Below are 12164 nucleotides of genomic sequence, written 5' to 3' on the forward strand. Positions count from 1 at the left end.
CTCTTCCCGATCTCGTTATCTCCTTACTGTCCTTGACTCTGCTAAACTGCATGTCCTACCACTGCAAGCCACCCACCATAAAATGGATGGTCACGACACTTGGCTTGACACTATCCTCACCTCTGCTCTTTCCCTTTTTTTCTCCCACGGTCAATTTCCCGCTCCTGGCTTCTCTCACCATGATCTCATCTACATGTCTTACGCCCTAAAACCTCCCAAGTTCCCCTCAAAGATATTGCACTTGTTTAATTTTGGTCGCATTGATGCGGATAAGCTGAAAGGAGACGCTGCTAACTTAAACTGGGATCACCTATTGGCAGCAACCTATGTTGACGATAAAGTCGCAATTTTTAACTGCGCTATCACTTCATTCTTTGATACCCTTTAAAGAAAATTAAATTAAAACGTCCTCCTGCACCATGGATTATACATGGGGTAAGGATGGCAATGAGACGAAGGAATCGGGCTTGTCGCCAGTACAGAAGGGATCGTTCGGAAGAGAACTGGTCCCTTTTTAAGGCTGCAAGGAATCGGTGTAACCAGATGGTATGTAATGTTAAACGCCAACACATTCTAAGTAATATTTCTTCTTCCTCGCCAGCCAGTATCTGGAGATTCCTCGGAACTCTGGGTATTGGCAAAGTTAAAAACATAGATCTCCACGGTGCGGTATTGGTTTGGATGACATTAATCAACATTTCACATCTGTTACCATGATTGATCACCAAACTAGGCGTCGTACCATGGATTTCTTAGCGGGTCTATCCAGGCTTAACATTAATACTTTTCATTTGTCTTCTGTGCCGTTGGGTGAAATTAGAAAAGTCATCCTGTCCATTAAATCCAATACCACTGGCTGTGCAACATCAGTCGTCGCATGATAATTCCTATCCTGGACCAACTTCTACCAATCATGTCCCATATCATTAACGCCTCCCTCAGCACTGGTATCTTTCCGTCTTTGTGGCGGAGAGCTATTGCTATCCCTCTTCCAAAAATCCCTAACTCATCACTTGCTAAGCATTTCCGTCCCATATCCATTCTTCCTTTTCTCTCGAAAGTGCTCGAGGCCTGTGCTCACAATCAACTATTTGAGCATGTGCACCGAAACAACCTACTGTGCCCACTCCAGTCTGGCTTCAGGTCTGGCCATAGCACTATTACCGCACTCCTCAAAGTGACTGGCAATATTAGGGCGAGCATGGAGGATTACAAAGTCATTGTTTTGGCTTTTGTTGATTTCCCCAACGCCTTCAATATAGTCAGTCACGACATTCTTCTTGCAAACCTCTCCCACCTTATGATCTCGTCCACGGCACTGAATTGGTTCTCGTCATATCTTCAGGGACGCCAACAGTTGGTGCGCCTAGAGGATTCTTCGTCTAGCTGGCGTGATATTGACTGTGGCGTCCCTCAAGGCGGCATACTCTCCCCATTATTGTTCTCTATCTTCATAAACCTCTTAACACAAAAGCTTCAATGTGCGTACCAACTGTATGCTGATGACTTGCAAATTTATTCTCAGGAGCAAGTCGATTGTGTGTCCGCAGTTGTAGATAGGATAAATCAGGACAATTTCGGCCTTTCGGTAAATCCCGCGAAATTGACATGAAATACCAGGCCATTATTGTAGGCAGCTCAAGGCTTTTAAACAGGTTGTATTTTACATCAATTCCCCCTGTTATGTTTCTCAGCTTTGTTTATCTGATAGCTTGCTGTTTGTTCAGCTTTGTTAATCTGAGAGCCAACTAGATTCAAGTTGTATCACAATATTAGCCAATCACAACGGCTCTACGTCTATGCACTGCGAAGGCTGCCATGCTGTCAGCACTGAGAAACAGACTTGTTATCACAGCAATGTTCCGTCCTTAGATAAATAACGTCTATGAATAATGAGGATAGACTTTAAAGAACAAAAAATATTTCTTATAAGTTCTAATAAAAATAACAATTAACACCGCTATGCTTAGAACAAAACAAAAGTAGCAATATAGCCATAAGCCATGTATTTTTCTCGCTCTTTATAGAATATACGCCTATACGAATGAATGAAATTGCAAGCAGCTTATATTTTTGCGATTTAAAACTATAGAAATTAATAATTATACACACATTTTGTACTCAATTTTATTTTTATAAAATACCGAAAATACCGAAAATCCCGGTTTTTGTAAAATCAATACCGGTATTTTGAAGTTTTTAATTTGGTCCGGTATTCCGGTATTTTCGAAATCCGAGATACCGGTTTGCGACCCCTAGTATGTATCTATCGTCAAACCATAGACGCGTGTACAAAGAATTGAATAAGAATTCGTTATTAATTACGAATAAATATATCCTTGTTCTTACGTTATATTACTTACTCTATGCATTGAGTTATAATGTACTACGTACGTAGTAGGGGTCGCAATACCGGACCATTTTTCAAAACCGGTATTTTCGGTATTGACCTAAAATAAATACCGGTATTCCGGTATTTTCGGTATTTCCGGTTTTTGAAGATATATTATTAAAAAATATTAAATATACATTTAAATTAGTAATTAAATGTCAAATTTTAATGACAGCTTAGTGGTTAGTTAAAGGTTGAATGATAAAGAGATTATTTTCTAGACAAAATAAACGTTTAATCAACAGACACTTACAACACTTTAAAAAGTATTTTTCATTTTAATATTTTATCAGTCAGGAGCCCATCGATTTGTCCTCAAATTAAAATACTATACTATTCTCTATATTATGAAGCTGAAGAGTTTGTTTGAAGGCGCTAATCTCAGGCATTAAGTTTAGGTTTGAATAGAAAATGGAAAGCTCATTTATCGGCGAAGGCTATAGGGTTTATATCATCACGCTATGACCATATCTAAATGAAGAGATGCCACTAATCATGGCCGACGAGATTGAATTTGCCTTAAAACAGATGAAACGCGGGAAAGCATCTGGGGAAGAAGGAGTTTCCGTGAAAATGCTGCAAACTGGTAGACCTTCAGTAATTAAACCGTTGGCTACGCTTTTCAATAAAATACTGACAGGTGCTATTACACCGCAAGAGTGGAAAAATGCCATAGTCACCATCCTACATAAAAAAGGTGAAAAAACCAAAATAGATAATTATCGCCCCATATTCTTTCACAGATATATAAGCTCTTTGCCAAGGTTCTGTGCAACAGAATGTTTCGACTTTTTGAGGAGAACCAACCTGTAGAACAGGCGGGCTTTCGGAGTGGATACTCCACCACAGACCTCATGCACGCAGTCAAGCAACTCATTGAGAAATGTAGAGAATACCACAGACCCCTGTTTTTAGCCTTCGTCGATTACGAAAAGGCTTTCGACAGTGTGGAACATTGGGCGATTTTCAATTCCCTCCATCGATGCGGCATTGACAAGCAGTAAAGAGATATCCTCCAGGAGCTATACACAAACGCCAAAATGCAGGTGCGTATGCACAGGATATTTGATCCCATCCCGATTGGGAGAGGCGTGCGGCAAGACGACACTCTCTCATCAAAATTATTCACTTATCTCTTAGAGGATATAATGAAGACGGTGAACTGGAGTGAAAGAGGAGTTAATGTTAACGGGCTTTACATGTCGCACCTGCATTTCGCTGACGATCTTGTTCTCGTAGCTGAGACCGCTGCAGATTTCCAACTCATGTTAAATGAACTTCACGAAGCGTCTGGGAGGGTCGGCTTGAGGATGAATATGGCCAAAATTAAAATAATGACTTACAAATTACGAACACCTGAAGTCATCGTTGCTAACTCTCCGAAACCTACGTTTATCTTAGCCATAGCTTGTCCTTTAAACGGGGATCTCAGTTCCAGTAGATCGTTAGGCGAATCCAGATTGGATGGGCTGCGTTTGGGAAATTAGATGACGTATTTAAGTCAACAATCCCTCAATGCCTGAAGACCAAGATATACAACCATTGTGTGCTTCTCATACTCACGTACGGAGCTGAAAAATGGCCCCTCACCATAACAAACATAACAAGATCTGAGTAGCACAGCGGGCTATGGAACGGGCCATGCTAAGTATCCACTTGCCAAACAATGGGAATTCGGCGTTGCAGTAAAGTCGAAGACGTTGGCATACGCACCGCCTAGCGGAAGTGGAGATGGCAGGACACTTGGCTAGACGGGACGATGGCAGGTGGACCAAGGCAACCACCGAATGTTACCCGAGAAACGGGTAAAGAATTAAAGCAGTCCACCAGCCCGATGGGCAGATGACCTCGCGCGGTGTGCCGGGAGGCAGTGGCTAAGACTCGCACAAGATAGAGAAGAGTGGCGTGACAAAGAAGAGGCCTAAACTCAGCAGTGGGTGGATACGGGCTGATTAGATAGAGATATGACCATTAGGAGAGAAGCAATAATAAAACATATTGCAAAAACGGGGAAGATTTATTCCTCTTCAGGGCTTCCGTTGCGTGCGCTGAGTTAACGGTTAATGTAATGAATTAAATATGTATCACGGAATTGTTCCTCTTAAAACGTCCTAAAAATATATTATAAAACAAACTCCCTCACCGCATGTATCTGAACGCGATAAACTCAAAAACTACCAAACGAATTTAGATGAAATTTGGCATGGAGATAGTTTGAGACTTTGGGAATAATAAAGGCTACTTTCTATCCCGGGAAAATGTATAATGTGACTTTTATAACAGAAAACTTAATCCCGAAAAACCTTTACCACGCAGGCGGAGCCGCGGGCAAAAAATAGTAATATTATATTTATAAAATTAAAAAACATTTTTACTCTAGTCACAAATCTTACTCAGTTACTGCAGTAATTATTTGCTATACAATAAAAGGAGGGTACCAGCATTATCCCCTTTTAAAAAATAAATAAAATCAATTTCATACATTACGTTTGATGAGGATAAAAATCTAAAAAAATATACTCATAAACTTTGAAGAACAAAAACACTTCTAATAAGTTTTAATAGAAATAACAATTATACTTATGACAAAGCAAAAGTAGCAATATAGCCATAAGCCATGTATTTTGCACGCTCTTCACTGTAAATACGCCTATACACGTATGAATGAAATTGCAAGCGATTTTAAACTTGAGAAATTGATAATTATACACACATTTTGTACTGAATTTTATTTTTACAAAATACCGAAAATACCGAAAATCCCGGTTTTTGTAAAATCAATACCGGTATTTTGAAGTTCTTAATTTAGTCCGGTATTCCGGTATTTTCGAAATCCGGGATCCCGGTTTGCGACCCCTAGTACGTAGTACTTTTAACTGAATGACTTTATGATCCTTGTGCATAATAATTTCATTAAGCATTAATTTTGTGTGTAAACGCGTAAATACACATAAATACAAACAAAAATGTATAAATGACCAGTTACGTTAATTAAAGTATCTTTTCCATCCTTATACAATTATCAGTGTTATCATGGATTATGACGGTGAGCACCAATTAAAACAAAAAAATATGAATCTGATATAAACCTGGAGCGATTTTATCACATTATAAAAATAAAACTTGAGTCTGCTACAATGACTTATAATATCTCATTTAGTAAGAGTGTGCAAAGCAATAAGCATGGTGAGTAGCCTCGGCCTGCCTCCTGTGTATATTGTTGAAAAATGAAAGCATACCATGCTTTGTAGGTATTGAATTGTTTTTTGAAATGTGAATCTAAATGCGCTTTATTTTGAAGACATTATTGTACATAGTAATTGACATAATATAAGATAGAGCTGTGTCTCTCCGCTATGTTAACATAAAAGCTAGTAAGTTTAAATAATAGACCCCGCCAATGCTTTTGTAGTATAGTAGTAGTGTAGCCAATGCTATTTTTAAAATTCCAATTCATCCTTATAGCTGTATACAAAAGAACATGGAGTAGGTTTTGAAAGGCAGTTCCATCCTATTATGAAATGTTAGCTTTAGACAAAATATTAGGAGCTGGCACTAATATTTTTACACGTAGCATTGCGTCGTTTAAAGGCACACTAAATAAAAGTAATATTATTGAGCTAATAAAATAGTGTAAATAACGGCTAACTTAGTTGGCCTTTGGCAAGGCATTTCAACGCAAAAGTTCGTTTAATTCACCTGGGGATCAAGACCAGGGCCTTATGGGTTCGACTCCAAGTGCGCTACCGATAGAGTAAGTAACCATATAAACTACCTATAATTTTTTGTAGGGCCGGATAATCCTCTGCCTAGTGGTTATTGCCACCGCGGTTACAGCGTACAAGAACCCTCACTACGCGCCCGGGAGGTCGGTGAACGTTCACCTATTCGAGTGGAAATGGAACGACATAGCGGATGAATGTGAACGGTTCCTAGGTCCGAGAGGTTTTGGCGGTATTCAGGTGAGTTCGAAATTTGAATTATGATATCTTGTTATTGTTTTTTGGTCTTATATGGCCTATGCTTAGGAGTTATGGCGTACAGCATAAGTATGTTATTTGTACCTACTCATCGTGTAGTGGTTTTTATAATATATTTTTTTCAACGAGCTCTTTACCGAGTACGATTTTTTTTTATATTTGCAATCAAAAGAGTAAAATGTATGTTTTATCGTCATATTTTCAGCAATTGCTTATTATTCATATTACATGCAAAAAGGATTAACTTTTTTACCTTTGCGGTTGAAATAATAGTGATAAGCAGGGTGTTTCTAGGAAGAGCTAGGAAACAACTGCAAGGCTACGTTATCTTAATATCAGATAAACTATTTGTAAAGTTAAATATTTCTTACCTCGGGTTTGTAGCCGGATTAGCTCCCACAAAAATGTTATTTGCATTTAGTTAATTCACAGAAAAAAACTAAGATCGTGTGAACGAAGAAAGTCCGATTCCTAAATAAGCCCACCATCAATGTTTTTTATTTTTTGTAATGCAAAAGCAGAAGTATACAATTTTCATAACATTTTGAAATTCAACCAAATGCTTTTTTTAAGTAACGATTTTATGAATATTTTATAAGTGGGTGGATCTTCTAGGGTTTCGTTGCCTTATAACCAAAGAAATATTTTGTTTATAAACTGTAGATATCACCGCCTAATGAGAATGTGGTCCTCTGGACTTACAACCGGCCGTGGTGGGAGCGGTACCAGCCGATGTCGTATCAGCTGGTAACCCGATCAGGGGACGAGCGACAGTTCGCTGACATGGTGCGCAGGTGCAACAACGCCGGCGTCAGGTGGGCCACACGTACACGATATGACAACTGATCGATAGATCAAGTTATAAAATAAATTGAAGACAATAATATAATTGTGTACAAATATCGTCGGGGGTATAACAATACCGCGTAGGTATATAGCACTGGTCAATAACGAAAAAAGCCAAATTGAGATTGATTCATAAATTGTAAAGGAAGTAGGGGCACTTTGAGTTTGAACTATCCCTTGAATTTTTTGTTACTTACACGGTTATATATCTGATATTATCCTTGATGATATGTACACACATTCAGGCATTACTTACTTAAATAACTTAGACAGAAAGGCAATTGTATACGCGTAATGATGCAAAAATGTTGTTGGACTTCGATGATGGTCACATTCTCATCACACAAAACTAAATTATATAGCGGATTAAATCTATCATTACGTATTTGCAGAATCTATGTGGATGCAGTAATAAACCACATGACAGGCGAGCCTCCAGAAAATGTTGGGACCGCTGGCAACACCGCCGTGTTCAGAGAGTGGTATTACCCCGCAGTGCCATTCAGATCGGAGCATTTCAACTGGCCACACTGCGTTATCGACGGCAGTGATTATATTAACAATGCTTGGAGGGTAACGAATTATGCGAATCTAGTAGGCAATGACCTAGCTATGCTCTGGGATTCCTATAGTCTATGGACTATGATATGATTTACCACCAGGGGAACCAATTGCTCTACTTATTAAGGCAAATGATTTGGATTGCATTAAAGCCCGTTGCTTCAATGCAATCTAAATCTTGCTATTTGCAATCAGGGCTGCTACCATAGGGCTAGGCGATGCACAGCACCAGAGCCCCCGGATCTTTACTAATGACCTTTTTTTTCGTACACCACTCTGTGTACAAACTAACCTGGGCCGCGAGGTCCCTTTTTTGCTCCGGGCCCTCGGTTACGTCTAGCTACGTTATTGTTTGCCGCCATTTCGAATTTTGCAGGAGAAATCTCTTTAGGTATCTTATTCAGAGGTTTCATATTTATTTTAGGTACGCAACTGCGAACTTGTAGGACTAAAGGACCTGAATCAAGCAAACGAACACACTCGCAACATGATCGTTGATTTCATGAACAAACTCATTGATTTAGGTGTTGCGGGTTTCAGGTACGTGAATTCAAGTTTAAATAATAAATACCCCAATAAGACCTCTAATCCATCAATTACCGTGATAAGAGCTGTAATAAAGTAGCGATTTATTTATTTATTTATTTAAGGACCTCCAACAAAGGATACACGGCATATAATAAATACAATGTCGTAATATTGGTACAATTAACAATGTGACGTGCCTCTTCAATTATAGGAGACCACAGCATGAAAATTTATATATTAGTACAGCGGCAAAAATAATAATATTTGTTACTAATATTATTTAGGTATATAAGTAGAAACTTAAAGCAGATAAAAGGGATAAAACGTAATAAGAAGTGACAAAACATAACAACATCTTATGTTATAACATGTGGTGGTGAATGTGATTAATTATAATTATTAATTGTGAGTACGTAATAGTTGTAGGACTTGTTTCCTGTACTTAGGAATGTCCGTGATATCAAATAAGATAAGCGATGTTTGAAAATTACCGCCAGATCATAGCATATTTTATTAATGTTCTTTCAAAACTAAAATTTCCGTCATTGTTACTGCGAACCGCATTACAGTGGGGTTTTATAGCATGACCAATATTATTATTCCTGGAAGGACTGCAAGCAATTCTTGTTCTTTAAAACTGCCGCTTATGAATAAGAACTCGCACTCTGAACCCTGAAATACATATTTTAGGATTGATGCAGCCAAACACATGTGGCCACACGACTTGCAAGTCATCTATAACCGTCTCCGCAACTTGAACACAGCGCACGGCTTCCCAGCCAACGCCCGCCCTTACATTTACCAGGAAGTCATTGACTATGGCGGCGAAGCCATCAGCCGAGATGAATACACTCCTATAGGAGCAGTAACAGAGTTCAAAGCTGGTATGGAGCTCAGCAACGCCTTCAGAGGCAACAATCAGCTAAGATGGTTGAGCTCTTGGGGACCTCAGTGGGGTCTTTTAGCTCATAGTGATTCTTTAACGTTCATCGATAACCATGACAATGAGAGGGGTCACGGAGGTGGCGGTGGTGTTTTAACTTACAAACAGCCCAGGCCTTACAAGGGGGCTATTGCGTTCCTCCTAGCTCATCCTTACGGTGAACCTCAAATTATGAGCAGTTTCGCGTTTTGGGACTCCGAAATCGGCCCACCTATGGATCACAGTGGCAATATCATATCGCCGGCAATCAATTCTGTAAGTGCAATGCGAATCTTATCGTAAATCTTGTTCATAATAATCGTAATTAAGATAGGCATGACAAATTAGTAGTGGTAGAGATGTTTCTAGAATAAACACGTACGACACAACATAATATTGTTATGTGAAGAAAATTCTTGATTAAAATATCGTTTATTATCTATCGTTTCGAAGCTTTTGAATACCTTAAAGTAAATATTGACCTCACAAGTCACAGGAGGTCGCTAGATGCAGTCCACTTCCAATGGGTCGATCTGGAAATCTTTGGGGGAGGCCCATGTTCAGCAGTAGACATCCTGTGGCTGATGATGATGAAATATTTTCTATGTACCTACTTACTCATAGATACTCATAGGTACCTATTTATTGTTGTTAATATCTGTATCAGAAAATTCATGACAGCCTCTTTGCATATACGATTCGCAATGTTTCGAGATTTGAAGATCTCACAAGCTTAGTTTTGCAAATAGTATCCTTACCTAACATTGAACTGTAATCTTATGGTATCCTGTAGGACGGTACTTGTGGAAACGGCTGGGTTTGCCAACACCGCTGGCGTCAGATCTTTGCAATGGTGGCGTTTAGAAACGTAGCTGGCAATACCGCCGTAAATAACTGGTGGGACAACGGAGGAAATCAAATAGCATTCTGCCGCGGAAACAACGCTTTTATCGCCTTCAACAATGATTATTGGGACCTTAACCAGACCTTGCAGGTACAGTATTTTTTCGATTATTACTATAAAATTATTTTGCGGACCTTATTGTGGTTTTTATTTTATAATTTCCTTTATTTAATTGGGAGAAAATGACAATATAAAAACTGACATAAAATCCGCACAATTTTAATGTCTAACATTCTTGTAAACATAAGAAATAATTATCAGGACATTGAGTTTTCGTATAATACGTATTACGATAGGCTTCGTCATATCACATCGCGGGACACATTTGCCTAATACTGGGTGCCTTAGTTGCATCTCTGCCCACCTCTTCGGGGATAAAGACATGATGTCTTTTGTTTTTAATATGAGTTAATGCCGCTTTGCCTTCGTATAACTTAGTTCCTAGGATAATGAGCAATACCACTATGAATTTTAATAGTGGAGGTAAATCAATGTTTTAGGAATGTTAATTTAAGTTTTACTTCTCCCTATTCTTTATAGTGTATGATAATAACATAAAACCAAACTTCCTCAAAACAGCAGATATTGATTTTTTTTTGTTTATCCTGTTTCCAAGTTATTTTTGTTTATCGAGTCCGGTGCTAACGTAATGTTAATTAAAATTAAGTACTAGATTTCGATATATATTATTTTTAACAAGCTTGCTTACAACTTATTAATATTATAATATGGAGTTTAAAAATCAGTAATAATTAATTGCTGTATTTAATTAATAGTATACCATGTTATATTTCTTTCCTGTATATTCATGTGTGCAATAAAGGGTTATAAACAAATTAATATGTAGCGAGGAAGTTAATTTAGCACACGTCCTACGGGAAATCTTCAAAGTTAATTTGGTTTTCACCATCTACTAGCTCATTAGAATTTAAACGTAATTAAGTTTCCACCAACCTGGAACTTCGCAGGTAACTTGCAATAAATTACGTCCAATAAAATGGGATTTATATTGGCACGAAAACTTGCACGAGTCGATTTCCGCAAACAATTTTTACCGTGTACTATAAACCGTCCACATAACACCTTAGGAAGTTTAGGAGCGGCTGAAAACCAGCGCTGCTCGGAACTACTGTCCGGAGCAGCACGAGCTGAGCCAGTTCCTTTAGCCTTTATAATTATAAAATTGTACTGTGCTTTATAATATTAGATGTAACTAGATAATAAGGCAATAAACGGATTTGTATTTATTTAAATAATCACGAGGAGCTGACTTCTGCAAATGTAATTACAGTACTTTCGGCAAGTAGCATGTTTTTTATACGTGCACCGCAGTGACTTAAATCTAGAAATATAAGTTAAATCTGATTTTAGACTTGCCTTCCCGCCGGGCGGTATTGTGACGTAATATCTGGTGAGAAAGTGGGCAACACTTGCCGCGGCAAAACTGTTACAGTGGGCAATGATGGTCGCGCTCACATCAACGTTGGAGCCAACGACTACGACATGATGTTGGCCATACATGTTGGTCCTGAGGTAAATGTTGGTTTGCTGTTCCCGCGAAAAACAAATAGGATATTCACGAATAAAGAGATATTTAAAATATTCCCTTTAAATATAACTTCATGGAATTACTTAATGCTATGAACTTTTATTATTAATTTTGAAGAATTAAGATAATGTCATTTTAGTATAAAATATTTTTAAATAAAATATGCGGATTTTCATTGTTGAAAATTTTAACCACTCGTACTTACTTACAATGTTTTGTTTTCAGAGCCGATTGTGAGAGCAGACTGATTTGAAGATAACCGGCAATAATGTATACGAAATAATACGTAAAGACTGTTTTTGTATTATAAAAAAATATTTTTGTTTTTTTTTTTAATAATAATGACCTTCCATTATACATAATAATTTTGGCATTAATTATTTAAGTACTTACATGTAAATTATATTATAATTATTTAAAAATGGTTATTATTAATTACCTCTTACTGGAGTGACTGCCTTGGTAGCGTAGTTGTATTATGG

The 12164-nt window shown here is 38.0% G+C and overlaps 2 protein-coding genes across 2 annotated transcripts; both read left to right on the forward strand.

Annotated features, from left to right (window-relative positions):
* Nucleotides 1–2887: 2887 nt before the first annotated feature.
* Nucleotides 2888–3396, forward strand: LOC115443248. Its single transcript, XM_030168576.1, has 2 exons — nt 2888–2989; nt 3136–3396. Exons 1-2 carry the CDS (start codon nt 2888–2890, stop codon nt 3394–3396), a joined length of 363 nt encoding a protein of 120 aa, XP_030024436.1.
* A 2047-nt stretch (nt 3397–5443) lies between these two features.
* On the forward strand, nt 5444–12024 carry LOC115443244 (alpha-amylase 2-like). Its single transcript, XM_030168570.2, has 9 exons — nt 5444–5578; nt 6184–6354; nt 7036–7187; nt 7611–7791; nt 8204–8319; nt 8998–9505; nt 10023–10223; nt 11505–11666; nt 11908–12024. Exons 1-9 carry the CDS (start codon nt 5576–5578, stop codon nt 11917–11919), a joined length of 1506 nt encoding a protein of 501 aa, XP_030024430.1. The 5' UTR covers nt 5444–5575; the 3' UTR covers nt 11920–12024.
* Nucleotides 12025–12164: the final 140 nt, after the last annotated feature.

Source organism: Manduca sexta, chromosome 16, assembly GCF_014839805.1.
Source record: "Manduca sexta isolate Smith_Timp_Sample1 chromosome 16, JHU_Msex_v1.0, whole genome shotgun sequence".
In the NCBI taxonomy this organism is placed as follows: Eukaryota; Metazoa; Arthropoda; class Insecta; order Lepidoptera; family Sphingidae; genus Manduca; species Manduca sexta.

What these genes read in the sequence shown, in the direction of transcription:
- LOC115443248 (XM_030168576.1), top strand. Translation starts at nt 2,888, where the DNA reads ATGGCCGACGAGATTGAATTTGCCTTAAAACAGATGAAACGCGGGAAA. An exon ending in TGCAAACTGGTAGACCTTCA is followed by an intron (nt 2,990 to 3,135) that starts GTAATTAAACCG and finishes ATTCTTTCACAG; the next exon opens with ATATATAAGCTCTTTGCCAA.
- LOC115443244 (XM_030168570.2), top strand. An exon ending in TGCAACAACGCCGGCGTCAG is followed by an intron (nt 7,188 to 7,610) that starts GTGGGCCACACG and finishes ACGTATTTGCAG; the next exon opens with AATCTATGTGGATGCAGTAA. An exon ending in TATCGCCGGCAATCAATTCT is followed by an intron (nt 9,506 to 10,022) that starts GTAAGTGCAATG and finishes GGTATCCTGTAG; the next exon opens with GACGGTACTTGTGGAAACGG.